Below are 16,920 nucleotides of genomic sequence, written 5' to 3'. Positions count from 1 at the left end.
TGTATTGGAATTGGTGTGTCCCAAGTAGTGGGAAAATAAAGCATTAGTCAATATTGCCATCTAGAGGACAAGAAAGTCTCAACTCTTATCATACATGAAGGGAGCAGTGGCAATTCTTGAAATGTCACATATACAGATACACACACACACACAAAAACACAGAGAGAGAGAGAGAAAGATATATTTAACGTAATTATGGTTAGTCACATACATTTAAACTTGTTTCTGTTATTGAGTCTCTTCGGAGAGGGGCGGCATACAAGTCTAATAAATTATTATTATTATTATTATTATTATTATTATTATTATTATTATTATTATTTTGTTCAGTTCTGTTGTCTAACTTTCTGTCTTCATAGTGGGTTTTATATATAATAACTTATATATAATAACTTTTTAATGGGGTTCTAGTTTTAGATAATGCTTTAGTTTTAGATAATGTTTGACTTTTTATCCCCTTGTATCTATTTATATTGTATTTTTATTATTATTGTAAGCTTTGGGACTGGGCGGCATAGAATTATTGAGTCCTTTGGGACTGGGCGGCATAGAATTTGAATGAATGAATGAATGAATGAATAATAATAACCTGTTGCCCTATGTCAGCTTCAGCACATATATTCACTCTAGCCAGCTGATTTTCAGCTTTCCAGAGGGTAGGGGATGCTATTTTTACCCTCCATAGACTCCGGAAGCTTTCCTGAAGCCTGAGGAGATAGAAAAATGTACCAACTGGCCTATTGGAAGTTCGGAGGCTTCAGTGAGGCCTGCATGGGAGGGCATTGCATTATAGGTGTGATATAATGCAACTTTTGGCACCCAAGCTAAAAAAAGGTTTGCCATGACTGCTGTAGCTTGACCCTGATCCTAGCACAATACATCATATTTATTGAATTCTTTGAATATTTTTCAGAAGCAGACTTTACTCGGGGGTTTTTTATTAACCAAATATCTTCCCTTTGTCTTGTGGTTAGGTAATTGACATTAAAGAAAAACTAAAGCTTTCCAAAAAGTTCTGGTCTGCATTACCCTACACCATCTGCAAGGAAGAAACAGTGACTGCTGGCATGTCTAACGAAGAGGATTGCTGGAACGGACACACCAAAGCTAAGTAAGTGAGAGACAAAATAATAAAAACAGTATTTACGGATAAAACCCACCTGTAGTGCCTAGAAGGCTTTGCTTTACAACACTTTGTCAATTGAACACAAGGAAGTTATGGCATTTTTTATCCATAACTAATTAAAGCTATCTCTCTCCATTGTAACTGGAATACAGTACTTTGAAAAAATGCATACATATGCCAGAAATTCCAGATTCTTGGAGTTGTGCAAAGTATTAATGTAAAAGCCTATGCTGATTATCGTAGGTATATAACATTACCTGATTTTTTAAAAACCAAACAAACACATATTTATTCATTCATTCATTCATTCATTGCACTCTAAATCAGATGTTGTCCCATTGCTTAGAGAATTGTTTTCCAAATGTATGTAATTATTGCCTACTGAAATCAGTAGCTCTCAAATGAATACTCAAGGTTCATTTATTTCAGTGAGACCAAAGTTTCATTTACCCGCTCTTAATAAAACCTAGTGCTTTTAATTCCTGGTTATTCCAACTGAAGGATGTGAAGAAGAGGCACAGAAGTAAGTGGTGCCGATTTTCAGTATGGAATTTTTTGTTTCTTTTATGCAAAGTTAACAATAAGAAACTCTGATAAATTTAAAGACAAAAAGGACAAATATAAAACATGGAAAGAGAGACACATAACTAAGACAGAATATCAGCAAATAGCCCGAGTCTGCAAAGAGGAAGTGAGGAAAGCTAAAACTCATAATGAACAAAGGTTTGCAACAAAAGTTTAAAAAAATACACCACCACCACCCATAAAAGCTTCTTTCAACATGTTAGAAACAAGAAAAAAGTCAAGGAAAGAATTGGTCCATTAGTGGGACAAAGTGGCAAGAAGGTGACAAGCAATAGGGAGAAAGCAGAAGTATTTAGCTCTTTTTTTTTTCATTTGTCTATACACAAAGATAAAAAACAGTCCAACTTATCAAAAAGAGCAATGCAAAAAACAGGGTTACTTGCCTAAGTAGAACATCTCCAAGATCCCTTCCAACTCTGTTATTCTGTTCTATTTTATAAACAGGTACTGTATTGCATGAAAATATTCTCTCCCATCTACCTTCCTCTGTAGAATAGACCATTTAGGAATTTTCAAATTCTGAGCTATGGCTACTCAGGAAATACTGTGATTTTTTTATTATTATTATTTTGGAAAGGGGAACTATTTGTTTGCATCCATTCTTGGAAAACACCCCTCCCTGAAACATAAAACACCATAGAATGAGTGAATGATCCTATAAACATATTTATCAGAAAATAAATATGTTTATAGGGAAAAAAAGGAAAATAAATATGTTTATAGAAAAAAAGGGGGCGAGTACAAGAGCACTAGAGTGCCTTCCGTCCCCTGTCCTATTGCTCTCCTATATCTCCTATACCTTTCTTCTATTCCTATATCTCTTCTTCTATTCTTTCATTGATATGTTCTATTACTATACCTTCTTTTCTATTATTTCTTAGATATATTTTACTATGAGTATCTCCTCTATAACCTTCATCATGTATTTTACTAAAACCCTCATTGTGTATTGGACTAGATAGATAGACAGATAGATAGATAGATAGATAGATAGATAGATAGATAGATAGATAGATAGATAGATATGAATGAATGAATGAATGAATGAATGAATGAATGAATGAATGAATGAAAAACTTATAAGTCATGGATGAATGTCCTTGTCTCGTTGAATAATGCTATCAAACTGTAATCATTACAATGATGTGTCTTAATTCTCCATTCTGCTGTACAGGTATCTACCTGAGATCATGAATGATGGACTCACCAATCAGATAAACAATCCTGAGGTTGATGTGGACATCACTCGGCCTGATACCTACATAAGACAGCAAATTATGGCACTAAGAGTAATGACCAACAAATTAAAAAATGCATACAATGGGAATGATGTGAACTTTCAGGACACAAGTAAGACATTATGTAGGCAATTTTCTCTGCTGCAACCTTGCTTTTTATTACTTCTAACACTAGTAGCTACCTGCATAGAAATTAATATCTGTCTTTTTCCTGTATCCAGTCTTTGGTGGCTAGACACCACTGTGGGTGGGCCTTTGGACAGAGTAAGTAAGGTCATATCATACATGGAGGTGGGAACCAAGTTTTTCCATGTTAATCTAATCAAGGTAAGAGTGCTCCAGTTTTTCAATGGTATTAAGACAACTCCAAGGTTTACAATACTGTTGAGCTTGTTTCCCACTTCTGAATGAAATGGAAACACATAACTAATTTTCCAGCTATCACAGAAAGACAAATGAAAAAGATGTTATAAAGTTTCTGTGTGGTCCTGAAACTGTGTGGTCCTGAAACTGTTGATCATGGAGATGCTGTAATGGTCGTAAGCGTGAAAAATGGCCATAAGTCACTTTTTTCAGTGCAGTTATTACATGCAACATGTAAAATGAACTGTTTTAAGTCAATAACTTCCTGTATTATCCAGGAGGAATGCTGGTTTATTGTTATTGATGCTTAGATATTTTATTCATTTTTCTAGCAATTATATCATGTTGCCCCATAGGCAAAAACAAAATATTTTTTGTTTTAAATGAAATAATAGATAAATAATTCCCCCTGGAGGAAAGACGTTGTTTTTCAGTACATTTGGCTAAGAATATCCTGTAAAAACACTGCTATGCCTCTCACTACATTTGTGGGAATATTCAGGTTGCAACTTTATTTTATTTATTGGATTTGTATGCCGCCCCTCTCCGCAGATTCTGGGCGGCTAACAACAGCAATAAAACAGCACATAATAATAATCCAATACTAAAACAGTTAAAAACCCTTATTATAAAACCAAACATACGTACAGACATACCATGCATAAAATTGTAGAGGCCTAGGGGGAAAGAGTATCTCAATTCCCCCATGCCTGGCGGCAGAGGTGGGTTTTAAGCAGCTTACGAAAGGCAAGGAAGGTGGGGGCAATTCTAATCTCTGGGGGGAGTTTGTTCCAGAGGGACCAACTTGCTAACAGATTTTCAGTTTGCTATTTCAATTGTTATTTCTTTGGGCCCAAACTCATGGCTAATAATTTGTATCAGCGGAACAGCTTTATTGGCAGTCTTCCCACTGGGATCTCTTAAAAAGGCACCTATATATTTTTCAAAAATTCAAATTAAATAATTTGGTCTTTATGTTTGCTTCAATGTTTGGCCTTTAGAGAGCATCCTTGTGCATTCCACTGTGACCCTGACAGATCCTTCTTCTGCATGTAACACAACGGTGGATTGCTCCCAGTGGCAGCGGCTCCACATCCACAAACCAGTAGCAATGGTTTTTAGAACCCACTAGTAATGTAATACCCCTGCCTTATGGTCAATGTGAGACCTGCTATAAGGAAGGAGTTTGCAACCAACCTGCCTGGAAGCTGATGGTCCACCAAGTGGTACACTCAGACCAGTAACGGGATGCACCCGGTACGGGACACACTATAGTGTGATAGCAGAAATGGAGGTGCATATGCATCTCCATGTGTCTGATGCATGCATCAGCCTTCCATCATTGCAAGATGGGAAAAGTCAGGAACTGGATTGTGGGGGCAATAGGCTGGCTCTGTTAAATGTGCTATTGCTAACATGTTGTAAGCTGCCCTGAGTCTAAGGAGAAGGGTGGCATAAAAAAATTGAATAAATGAATGAATTAATGAATGAAAACATACATAAATGAATGAATGAATGAATGAATGAATGAATGAATGAATGAATGAATAAATAAATAAATAATACACACACACACACACACACACACACCGGACCAGAATATCTCTGGGACCGCCTTCTGCCGCACGAATCCCAGCGACCAGTTCGGTCCCACAGAGTTGGTCTCCTCCGGGTCCCGTCGACTAAACAATGTCGTCTGGCGGGACCCAGGGGAAGAGCCTTCTCTGTGGCGGCTCTGACCCTCTGGGACCAGCTCCCCCCTGAGATTAGGATTGCAACCACCCTCCTTGCCTTTCGCAAACTCCTTAAAACCCACTGAAACATCTCCCCCTTGCCCATGTTGTTTTGGTGTTAGATTGATTGTGTGCTTGTTTTTTTAATATTCTGAGGTTGTTTTTTATGATTTTTTTAGCTTAACATTGTAATTGGATTGGTAGGTATTGGATTTGTTATTATGTATTGTTTTTACTTTGTTGTGAGCCGCCCCGAGTTTGCGGAGAGGGGCGGCATATAAATCCAATAAATGTAATCTAATCTAATCTAATCACACACACATACACACACACATGTTGGTGCAACATTTGGCTTCTGCGCATGTGCCAGAAGTAAAATCTTGTGTGAGGATATTTCACCAATTTTCAGTGGGCTTTTGCTTCCTCACATGCGCGGAAGCAAAGAAATCACTGAAAATCGGTGAAATCTCGCATCCTCACACATGTGACATTCCGCTTCTGGAACATGCGCAGAAGCCAAATCTCACTCACCAGTCTCCGGGAATGCACCAGTAGCGCCAGCGATGGGGAACCCTTGCCTGATCCATTACTCAGACCCATCAGACAGTAGATCTCAAAAAATGAAAGTAACCTGGAGTTACTCCACTCCCTGTGTACAGTTTGAACTGTTCTCTAAATCTCTTCCCTTATTTTTCTCTTTCTTTCCCTGGTCCTACAGGTGAGGAGACCAGTGGCTCCGGTAGTGGAAGCGGCTGTACAGATGACATTTGTCCAACGGAATTTGAATTCATCACCACAGAAACTCCTTTCATTGACTCAGACAGGAGGGAAGTAGACTCTTCAGCCAGCCAGCCCAGCCCATTTATCCTCACGGGCTTCCTCCTCCTTCTTACAGTCTGGCTCCTGCAAAGACACTGCAGATAATCCTGGCTCCGGTCTGTCCTGACTGCCTTTTAGCTATTGAAAAAGAACAGAGCAGCCAGTTTGCTCCTTTTCTGATGCCCTGAGACAATGGACCGCACCACCGACCCTTACGGTTTTCTACCAGAAAGAAGCGGCCCTGCCCCCCTGCCCGGTTTGGCACTTTCCCGGAGAGTGCCGGGGCCTAGAAGAGGCTCTTCTGGTTTCCATCTAGGGAAGGTGACGCCTGCTTCTCAGAGATCTCTTCTTTCACACTTTTATTCTAGAAGAATTTTCAGAATATGATTTGCTTTTATGCTTCAGAAAGGGGAAAAAAATGTGGGGGGGGGAGGGGACCTGACATGGGCTTTTCTTTTTATTTCTTTTCTTTTCTTTTTTTCCGTTAGAAAGAAAAAGAGAATGGGAAGAAGACACATGTTGAAAATAAAGCTATTCCAAGGCCGAATAATAAGCACGCACATATGCACACATAGGAAACCCAAGCCTTCTTTTCTTATCTAGGACAGTGTTTCCCAACCTTGGCAACTTGAAGATATCTGGACTTCAACTCCCAGAATTCCTCAGCCAGCGAATGCTGGCTGGGGAATTCTGGGAGTTGAAGTCCAGATATCTTCAAGTTGCCAAGGTTGGGAAACACTGATCTAGGACACTTCTGTATTGCACTTCAAATCACCAAAATGAGGTGTGTTAGTCCCTGAGAGAATATCTTGGAGTTTGGTGTTTGTTTTGGGGTTGGGTTTTTTTTTTTGTAACACAGGTGTAACTACGTTGATTCTTAACTGTCAATGGAAGAGTTGGTGGAGAGGTTTGAAGCAAAAACAGGACACTTTCTGAGAACGAGAGTGGCACCTTCCTGTCCCTTTGCTCTCACCAGTTGGTGTTTCCCAGCTAATATTTTTGTTCCAGTTCATTTGACCCCTGTTACAACACGGGTCCAGGGATGCCCTATGGGGGCATCTGCAGGACGGTATGAAAAAAAAAGTCAAAATGGCAGCCATGATCATGTCATCGAAGCCCCTCCTCTTTTTGGAGGCCTACTGTGTTCATGGATTGCACATAAGAAGGGGTGGAGCTTCAATCACATGCCTCTACCCAAGGGTAGGCAAAGTTGGCTCTTCTATGACATGTAGACTTCAACTCCCAGAATTCCTGAGCTAGCATGATTGGCTCAGGAATTCTGGGAATTGAAGTCCACAAGTCATAGAAGAGCCAACTTTGCCTACCCCTGCTCTACCCTAATCTTGGCATTTTTAACAAACCCGCCCCCTATCACCATCCATCCACAGCATTTTTAAAATCAATTCTTGATTTTAGAACATTATACAGACCATCCACCACCACCCAACAAATCTCTTACAATATCCAGTAATCTTTCTTACTTACTTATTTACTTTCACTCTTGATCTCGAACAGAATTTTCTGAACCCGTGCTGAACCCAATGGCCAATTTAAAAGCAGCCAATAATAGTAATTGGATCAATATCTTAACTTTTCATAGAAACTACTTTCTTCCTATTGTTTGTTGTATCAAAAGGGAATTCTCTTGCTGAGCTATTGACACTCCTACATGTGCACGCACTCACACAAATATCTCTCTATCTACACATATAATATATATATATAGTACTGACACTCCGAATTTATTTCACTTTTTTAGTCTTAGTACGGCCATCTATTTTTATATATATGAATATAAATATAAATATATATATAAAAATCACAGATTTTAACTTCTTAATTACAAGCTCAGGGTTGACACATCTTTGTAGGGGGGAAATGTTTTGTCAACCAGCTTTTCGTGTGTATGTGTGTTGCTTGGGTAAATGTCATCCTATCATTATTGACAACTGCAAAAGTCAAACGGGAGACTTTTTTGCCCATTTCTTTATAGCAGGAATATGCAATCATTTTTTTTTTTACAGGTCTGCAATCTGCATTTGGTCTTTAAATGGTATGATGTCATGGAGCGGCATACACAAAGGATATAAACAAAGTCCAGTGAGAAAAAAAATAATTTTAATCACATTTTCATTCAAATAACTTACCATATTTTTCAAAGTATAAGATGCACTCTTCCCCTTCCCCAAAATAGCAGAAAATTTGAGTGTGTCTTATATAGTAGTACCTCTACTTATGAACTTACTTCATTCCGTGACCAGGTTTTTAAGTAGGAAAGTTTGTAAGAAGAAGCAATTTTTCCCATAGGAATCAATGTAAAAGCAAATAATGTGTGAGATTGGGAAACCGCAGGAAGGGTGGAGGCCCTGTTTTCTCCCAGGAGATACCTAGAGAGGCCCCATGGAGGCTTCTCCCCACCTCTTCCGGTCCTGTTTCCTCCCAGGACATTCCTAGAGAGACCCCATGGAGTCTTCTCCCCGCCTCTTCCGGGCCTGTTTCCTCCCAGGAGATTCCTAGAGAGGCCCCACGGAGGCTTCTCCCTGCCTTTTCTGATTATAGTTTTGGAAGTTTGTAAGTGGGAAATGGTTCTTGAGAAGAGGCAAAAAAATCTTGAACACCTGGTTCTTATCTAGAAAAGTTCATAAGTAGAGGCGTTCTTAGGTAGAGGTAACACTGTACTACGAATGTAACTTTTACTAAGCTTTTTTCCAGCCCTAGTGAAGTGCTAGTGAGTGAAGCAACCTTCTGTGCTTTGCTAGCGAAGCCATCTTCCCTTTGCCTGATTTTCTCATTGTTTCTCTCTGAAGAGAGAGAGAGGCGCACTGTTTTAGAAACTGTTTTTCAACCCCAACCAGAGGATAAAAAGCAAGCATGTGGGCTCAAAACCAGCAAACTCATGCTAAAGCTGACCAATCTAAGGACTAGCCAGATGAACGCTTGGTAGGCAGATTATTTTTTCCCTCCTGAAAAACTAAGGTGTGTTATACTCTAGTGCATCTTATACTCAGAAAAATACAGTAATTACCAGTAAATACCATTCAAATACAGTGGTACCTTGACATACCAGTTTAATTTGTTCCAGACCCGAGCTCGTAAGTCGATCAACTCGCATCTCGAACGAATGCCTTTAGACTTTGTTTTTCGCGCCGAGATAACTGGAAGCAAGGAGATTCTTGCGCCACCTAGTGGAAGCTCGGCTCGTATCCCGAATTTGAGCTCGGGTGTCGAACAGAAATTTCGCTTGCGTCGCGGCTCGTAACTTGGAATACTCGCGTGTGGAGCAGCTCGTATCTAGAAGTACTACTGTATAGGGAATCCTCACTTAGAACCTGCCTTGTACAGCAACTGCTGTTACTCTGATGAAAAAATAACATTGCAATTCATTCTCCTATTTATCATCTTCACAGGCCCGTAAAGCAAAGGAAGCTAAAATAAAATGATATGCGCAATTGCGGTTTCACTTAGCGATCACTTCAATTAATTACCAGTCTCAGTTGTGGTCGCTAAACTAAAATTACCTGTATTCCTCTTACATTTGATAATTTCCATTTTTGATCCTATCTGGAGTAATAATTTTGGAGACTCTTTGAAGGTTCTGTCCAATATTTGTGGGTTTGCATAAGTTCTATATGGACAGGGAAAGTTAAGTATGCTTTTTTGGGATATCACATGCACAATTCATGCAAAAGGTGGGGGGGACTTTGACAACACGGTTGCAATCACTGCCTTCATTTTTTGACAAACAATCCACAGAAGGTGTTATTATTATTATTAAGCCCCTTGGAGGTCTAGCTCCAAACTCATGCATTTGTGAAAATTTGTGGGATATGGACATGGGAACATAACAGCTTGATTTGGTAACGATGATTGCATTCTTATCTGCTTAATTAACTGCAAGAGACTTAAAATATCTGAAGGATGCGTCTGGATAACATGATCTGTAATCTATGCTTACGTGATCCTGATGGGCACATTTCAGGTTTGTTCATGAGATCCATTAGCCAAACCACTTAGAGATGCACTTTGATTACAAGAAGCCTGAAGTAGCAATTTCTTTAAATAATCAGGCTTGTACCCATCTCGTTTTCCTTCTACTCAAAATTCCACTCTAGGTTCCTCATGGCTTTCTTCCTTTGGGCAATATAATCTATAGCGGAGGTAAAGAGCGATGTAATTGCTACATTCCAAACATTTGGGAATTAGAAATCAGTTAATTGTAAATCTCCCAGGGAATAATTAGCAAATCCACAGCTGATTTCTGCCCAGCCTGCTATACCAGAGAAGAAAAACCTTCCTGCCATAGTCCATGAACTTCAGATCTTCAAAAGTTGTATCCTCTAGTCACGATAGACCTCACAAAGTTTTCTAGGGAAAGAGACATAAGTAGTTTGCCATTGTTCTCTTCTGTGCTATCATTGTTAACAGTCCTGTGGCCGTAGTGATATCCCATCTGAGTTCCAATCAAGGCCAGCCATACAAAGTTGCTGATTTCAGACAATGGCAGCCTCTTGCAAAGATCCAGATATTGGTGAACCAATATTGTGTTGGAGAGAAAATGTCGATCACATAGCTTTCCCTTGAATTCAGCTGATTCTGAAATTCTGGGAGTTAAAGTCCACAGACTTTAAAATAAATGAAACCCTGATCTAAAAGATGCTAAAAGTCAATTGTGGGGGAATTAATTGCAAACGTGTGGAATCTGGCCTTTGTAGCACCTTCTATTCACATTTACAAATGATTTACTGATATTTTCTGTACAGGCGTCTCCTCTGATTTATTAACCACATTCGCTTTTGTCAAGATTTAGGTGAAAAATTTAAGTTTCCACATTCCAAGATTTCTTGAAGTGCTTTTTGTTTTCTCATGTTACCCAATTTTTAATATTATTCATATATAATATATTATATATATGAGGGTTATCTGGAAAGTAAAGTAACAAGGCTAGTAGCTTTCATGGGGAATACTGATAGGGGAAGTTGGTTTTACTATTATTATTATTTATTAAATTTGTATGCCGCCCCTCTCTGCAGACTCGGGGCGGCTCACAGCAGCAATAGAAAACAATATACAATACAAATCTAATATTACAAAGTTAAAAACCCATATTTTAAAAGAACATGCACACAATATACCATGCATAAACTATATAGGCCTGGGGAAGATGTCTCAGTTCCCCCATGCCTGACGGCAAAGGTGGGTTTTAAGAAGCTTATGAAAGGCAAGCAGGGCGGGGGCAATCCTAATCTCTGGGGGGAGCTGGTTCCAGAGGGTCGGGGCTGCCACAGAGAAGGCTCTTCCCCTGGGTCCCGCCAGACGACATTGTTTAGTCGACAGGACCTGGAGAAGGTCGACTCTGTGGGACCTGACTGGTCGCTGGGATTCATGCGGCAGAAGACGGTCTTGGAGATATTCTATTGTGTAGCGGGAAGCCAGCGGAAGAGAACGAGCAGTGCCAGTGGTCAGTAGCATCATTGACTGGAGTTGTGATGAAGGTTAGAGATGAGCATCCTTATTCCATTTCCCTCCAAGTGTTAAGTGCGCGCTTCAATATGCTTCCTGAATGCTACAATGCATTGGGTGCTGCAATGGGTGCCCAAGATGCTTACTGAAGGGCACAAAATTGACAGAGTCAGTGCCGCTCGAGAATTTCTTGACCATTTCGAGATTGAAGGCAAGGCTTTTCTCAACTGTAAAGTGACAGAAGATGAACTTGGCTTAGCACCATACTCCAGAGAGCAAACATCAATCGATGAAGTGGCGCCATACCCATTCTCCTTCAGCAAAAAATTTCAAAACTCAACAATCAGCGAGAAAAATCTTGGGCACCCATCACAGCAGCGTTCATGTCCTTAGTATTCAGATAGCGTATTACAGTACACATTTCACACTAGGAGGGAAACGGAATGAGGACGCTCATCTCTAACCTTAACCAAAACCTCAATCGATGATCTACTGACCACTGGCACTGCTCGTTCTCCTTCGTTGGCTTCCCACTACACCAGACCTGGGCAAGGGATGGCCCGTGGGCCGCATTTGGCCCACCTGCTGTCTGTGACCGGCCCGCCCACTATCTATAACTGGTCTGTGGAGGTCGGGGTCTGCTCCAGTGCAAGGATGAAAGAGCTCACTGTGTCTGCCCAGACTTCTTCGGTTCCTGCTTTTCTGATTAATCATGAGAAAAGCAGGAACCAGAGGAGTCCCGGCAAACGCAGTGAGCTCTTTCATTCTCGCATTGGGATGGACCCCGACCTCCTACCAAGAGCGGCCAAGCACAGAAACTACACAAACACTCCAGCGTAGTGACTATGGTGCACCGTGTTGCCGTAAAGCAAACAATTAGGGGTCTGTAGAGTGGGTCTGGGTGTTTAGGGCAAGCCAGGGTCTGGATCTTTACAGTATTGGGTAGAACTGAGTTAATTATATTAGTCCGGCCCTGTAAAACCATCCCAATTTCTCATGCGGCCCCATGGCAAAATTAATTGCCCACCCCTGCACTGCACAATAGTAATACCAACTTCCCCCGTGAACTGCTCAAAAAAATAAAGGGAACACTTAAAAAACAGAATATAACTCCAAGTAAATCAAACTTCTATGAAATCAAACTCTCCACTTAGGAAGCAACCCTGATTGACAATCAATTTCACATGCTGTTGTGCAAATGGAATAGTTGTGCAAATGGAATATTTCATGAGAATATGTCATTCATTCAGATCTAGGATGTGTTATTTGAGTGTTCCCTTTATTTTTTTGAACAGTATATATGCCTTCCTTGAGCTATTATCTCCTGAAATGTACCTCTGATTCCCAGCAGGCACATTGAACATGTCTGAAAAACAGATGCTTGAACAGCTGTTTTTATATGTTGAAATTGAACACCTGGAAGCTAGGGTGTGAGGAAGTGCTCTGGTTTGAATTGATCCTGAGCTGTAACTACCCCGAGTAGCATTATGTCCTCATTTTCACTGATGCTTCTTAATTGGCGTCCAGCCAGGGATGAAATCCAGCAGGTTCTGAGAGGTTCTGAAGAACTGGTAGCGAAGATTTTAAGTAGGTCAAAGAACCAGTAGCAGGAATTTTGAGTAGTTCGGAAGACCTAGCTGGCCCCAGAATGGGGTGAGAATGGAGATTTTGCAATATCCTTCCCCCAGGAGTTGAGAGGGAATGGGGATCTTTCAGTACTCTTCCCTTGCCACACCCACCAAGCCACGCCCACAGAAGCGGTGGTAAAAAAAATGGATCTCACCACTGGGTCCAGCTTTGCTGATGGCTGTTGTGTCTCTCCATTAACAAAGATTTGGCACAAATTTGAACAAAAACATGATTTCATTGCTTCACGCTTGGTTTCCCATGGCTGTTTTAACTTGAGGGTAGCAAACACAACCTGAACTTCTCAAAAGAAATATTTAATTCTGAGCAAGATCAGCCCAGAAATAGCTCTGGTAAAAATGCAGAGGGCTCTGCAGTAATCATGATTCCATCTCCAAAACCTGAGCTGATGCTGATGACGGGTGTTATTAAATAACACCAAACTCAAATAGCTTGTCTCCATTTAATCGTCTTGACTGTGTGAATTACCATGTGAGTTAAAATCAGGAATGAATTTTGTCCCATCATATTTCTCTGTTTACTTCTTCACAGTAGCTTTCACGATTGCTTTGTGTAAGAGGTGCACAAGGCTTTCAAATACCCCCTTAGAGGTTACATTGTCTTTTTTCTCATATGTCACATTGCCTTGGAATGTGAAAGAGCTATTCAATCTACCAAGTGTGTTAAATTTCAGAATTAGGAAATAAAAATGTAAAAAACTGGTGCTTCTTAAACACAAGTATTCTATATCATTTGATGTGCTTTTCTTTACCTGGCTTATAATTGTACTTCAGAAAAACTGAGATATTGCTGGCTGGGTTAAAATGCAAACAACAAATATCCTGGTTGATGGTCAATACAACACTAATAACACCTACATTGGTTTCTGGTGAATCTGCCCTAAGAAAGCTTGCCGTAGTCAGTGTAGCAGATTTGAAGTCTTGCACAGGTAGCATGGATGTGATAAGATAGCTGCAGGTATTAAACTAAAACCTCATATTCCCTTATCATTTTAAAGAAGGTAACAGCCACAAATGTTCTGAAAATGAACATTTAAGCTCTTTCTTCCATGAGAAAAATGTAACAACCACCCCCTATGGCCTAAACAAACGATTCTTATATTCTTTTTTTAAAATCAAGATGGTTTTAGAATTCAGAAGTCAGTTTTCTAGGGCATAAGGTATGCTCTTATCTTTTCAGCAAATAATAGCAGTAGTACTTAGACTTATACAGTGGTACCTCTACTTACGAACTTAATTCGTTCCGTGACCAGGTTCTTAAGTAGAAAAGTTTGTAAGAAGAAGCAATTTTTTGCATAGGAATCAATGCAAAAGCAAATAATGTGTGTGATTGGGGAAACCACAGGGAGGGTGGAGGCTCTGTTTCCTCCCAGGAGATTCCTAGAGAGGCCCCACGGAGGCTTCTCCCTGCCTTTTCCGGCCCTGTTTCCTCCCAGGAGATTCCTAGAGAGGCCCCATGGAGGCTTCTCCCTGCCTTTTCCGGCCCTGTTTCCTCCAAGGAGATTCCTAGAGAGGCCCCACGGAAGCTTTTCCTTGCCTTTTCTGGTTACAGTTTCGGAGGCTCGGCTTTGTAAGTGGAAAATGGTTCTTGAGAAGAGGCAAAAAAATATTAAACACCCGGTTCTTATCTAGAAAAGTTCATAAGTAGAGGCGTTCCTACGTAGAGGTACCACTGTATACAACTTTACAGTGCTTTACAGCCCTCTCTAAGCAGTTTACAAAGTCAGCATTTTTTTCCCAACAATCTGGGTCCTCATTTTACCCAACTTGGAAGACTGTCAAATTGCAGGCAGCTGGCTGTCAGCAGAAGTATCCTACATTACTGTACTCTAACCATTGCATTACTCTGGCTCATAAATAATAATTCTGGTCTAATTCCAAAAACTCCAATAGCTTCTCACATTAGTATCAACTAGATGTTTTCAGCCTTCATCCCATTCAAAAGCTACAGGCTCCATTAAGACCATCATTTAGCAATTACGAAGACGTCTCTGGATTCAACAGATAACTTTTATTTAGCCCTACATAAGGTTTCTGGTTAATGGCTGAAAATTCTACCACTCTGGCCAATTGTTACTTTATTTTTATGCCCAACAATGCAAAGTCACAGCTGCCAGTTCTTAGCTGGTGTTAGTCTTCATGTACATCAAGTTCTTCCCAAGAAGCTAGGAAGGTGGAATGTGCCACTGACTATATACTGTCATGTGAAAAAGAAAGTACACCATCTTTGAGTTCCATGGTTTTTAGATATCAGGACATATGGTATTAAAAATCCTCTGGTACTTAACAGTTCTTAAAAGTAGATACATTTAATCTCAGATGAACCACACATGACATAGTATGGTACAGCATCATTTATTTCACAAAAAGAAAGTCAAAGAAGATGAAGCCATGTATGAAAAATGAAGTACAATGGTACCTCTACTTAAGAACTTAATTCGTTCCATGACCAGGTTCCTAAGTTGAAACATTCTTAAGAAGCCATTTTTCCCATAGGAATAAATGTAAAAATCAGAACTATGCAACAAAGAAACAAATGCTATGTGTCCGGGGGTGGGTGGGATCCATGCAAAGCTACACAAAAGTCTTACAAGCATCCCCACTACCATTCTCACCTGCTTTTCTGGGAGAATATCACTTTTTGGAATTATCAGGATGGGAACTATTTGCATATCTGTTCCAGAGGGCCAGGTCAGAAGAAGAGAACAGCTAGTCTCTAAAACAGATGCAAGTTCTGTAGTTCCAGATGGAATTTACTTTCAAATGCATGTTCTGTTTTGGTTTGGGGTTTTTTGGGGGGAGGTGTTGTTTTGGGGGTGGGTTTTTTTTAGTTACTTGATATCTGGAATAACCTTAAGCATTAATGGGGCAGGGAATTAGAAGGTGTTAATGAAGTCACAATTAGGTTTCCAATTAAATTAACAACAAGCACTTTTAGAATGTATAATCTAATTTGTTAATCAGCCTGCACAGCATATTTTGATGGAGTGTAAGGAGGTGAAACCAAGTGTTACAAATCATGGAATATATTAAATTAAAGCAGAACTGTTGGAGGATACAGTGTGTTGCCATTTTTATACGAAACAAAAATACAGAAACACCACCCTTTTAAAGTTTAATACAATATATAAAATTGCTTCTTCTGAGAACCAGTAGTGGGTTCTTACCGGAATGATAAAGGATGCCACACGGGCAGTAATGGGCATCCAAAATTTTTACTGCCACACTGTGGGTGGGGCTTATTTTGTGGGTGGGGTTTAATGGTCATGTGACCGGGTTGGAGTGGCTTGCAGGCCATGTGATCAGGTGGGAGTGGCTTGAACGATCATCTTTGTTCAAGTGAACTGTTAAGTCGTCGACTGACAACCTTACCAGTGTCGCTCGCTGGGGTAACAATTTGTTTCACATTTCCTGCACTCTCCTTCCTGAGTCGTCCTCCCCATCTCAGGCTGGGTAGCTAGGCAAATGGGTGCTGTCAGAAGCATAAATGCTGCCACCCATGCCTTCTACTTGCACCTCAGGCGAGAGGTGGCCACGTGAGGCTGGAGGGGAGCCGGGCAGGAGAGAGGGAAGCTCGTCCAAAGCCAGGAAGGAGGAAAGAGGAAAAAAGCAAGGAGCACAGACACAGCAGCAGCAGCAGGGGAAAAAAGGAGAGCCAAGCAAAGACCAGTAATCCACAAAGTGACAGCCACCAATCAGCTGGAGCTGCGCACCCATCTTCATTTCCACTGGTGGAATTGCATTCCACCCTGTCCTGCCTGCTGCCCACCCCTGCAAATGGGGTAGCAAAAGTTGAACTGTGTATGCAGATTTACAGAGGTTTTTTGCTTTTGTTCATGCACAGGGAGCAAAATCTTGCGAGGGGATATACACACGTGAGATTTTCTGGCAAAATCAAAATATTTACTGAAATCTAATGCACATGTGTATCCCCTTGCATGCTGGGACAC

General features: G+C 40.5%; 1 protein-coding gene across 1 annotated transcript in view; it reads left to right on the top strand.

The window, feature by feature from the left end:
- Window positions 1-6,227, top strand: part of GPC6 (glypican 6) — a 992,840-nt gene extending 986,613 nt beyond the window's left edge. The window contains exons 7-9 of the mRNA XM_070751300.1: window positions 975-1,111; window positions 2,886-3,061; window positions 5,764-6,227. Coding sequence (XP_070607401.1) covers window positions 975-1,111; window positions 2,886-3,061; window positions 5,764-5,969 — 519 coding nt within the window. The 3' untranslated portion in view covers window positions 5,970-6,227. The remainder of the gene's footprint in view (window positions 1-974; window positions 1,112-2,885; window positions 3,062-5,763) is intronic.
- The last annotated feature ends 10,693 nt before the right edge of the window (window positions 6,228-16,920 follow it).

Source organism: Erythrolamprus reginae, chromosome 4 (genome assembly GCF_031021105.1).
Source record: "Erythrolamprus reginae isolate rEryReg1 chromosome 4, rEryReg1.hap1, whole genome shotgun sequence".
In the NCBI taxonomy this organism is placed as follows: Eukaryota; Metazoa; Chordata; class Lepidosauria; order Squamata; family Dipsadidae; genus Erythrolamprus; species Erythrolamprus reginae.
The sequence above is the reverse complement of the archived record's forward strand: the minus strand, read 5'-3'. Positions and strand labels throughout refer to the sequence as shown.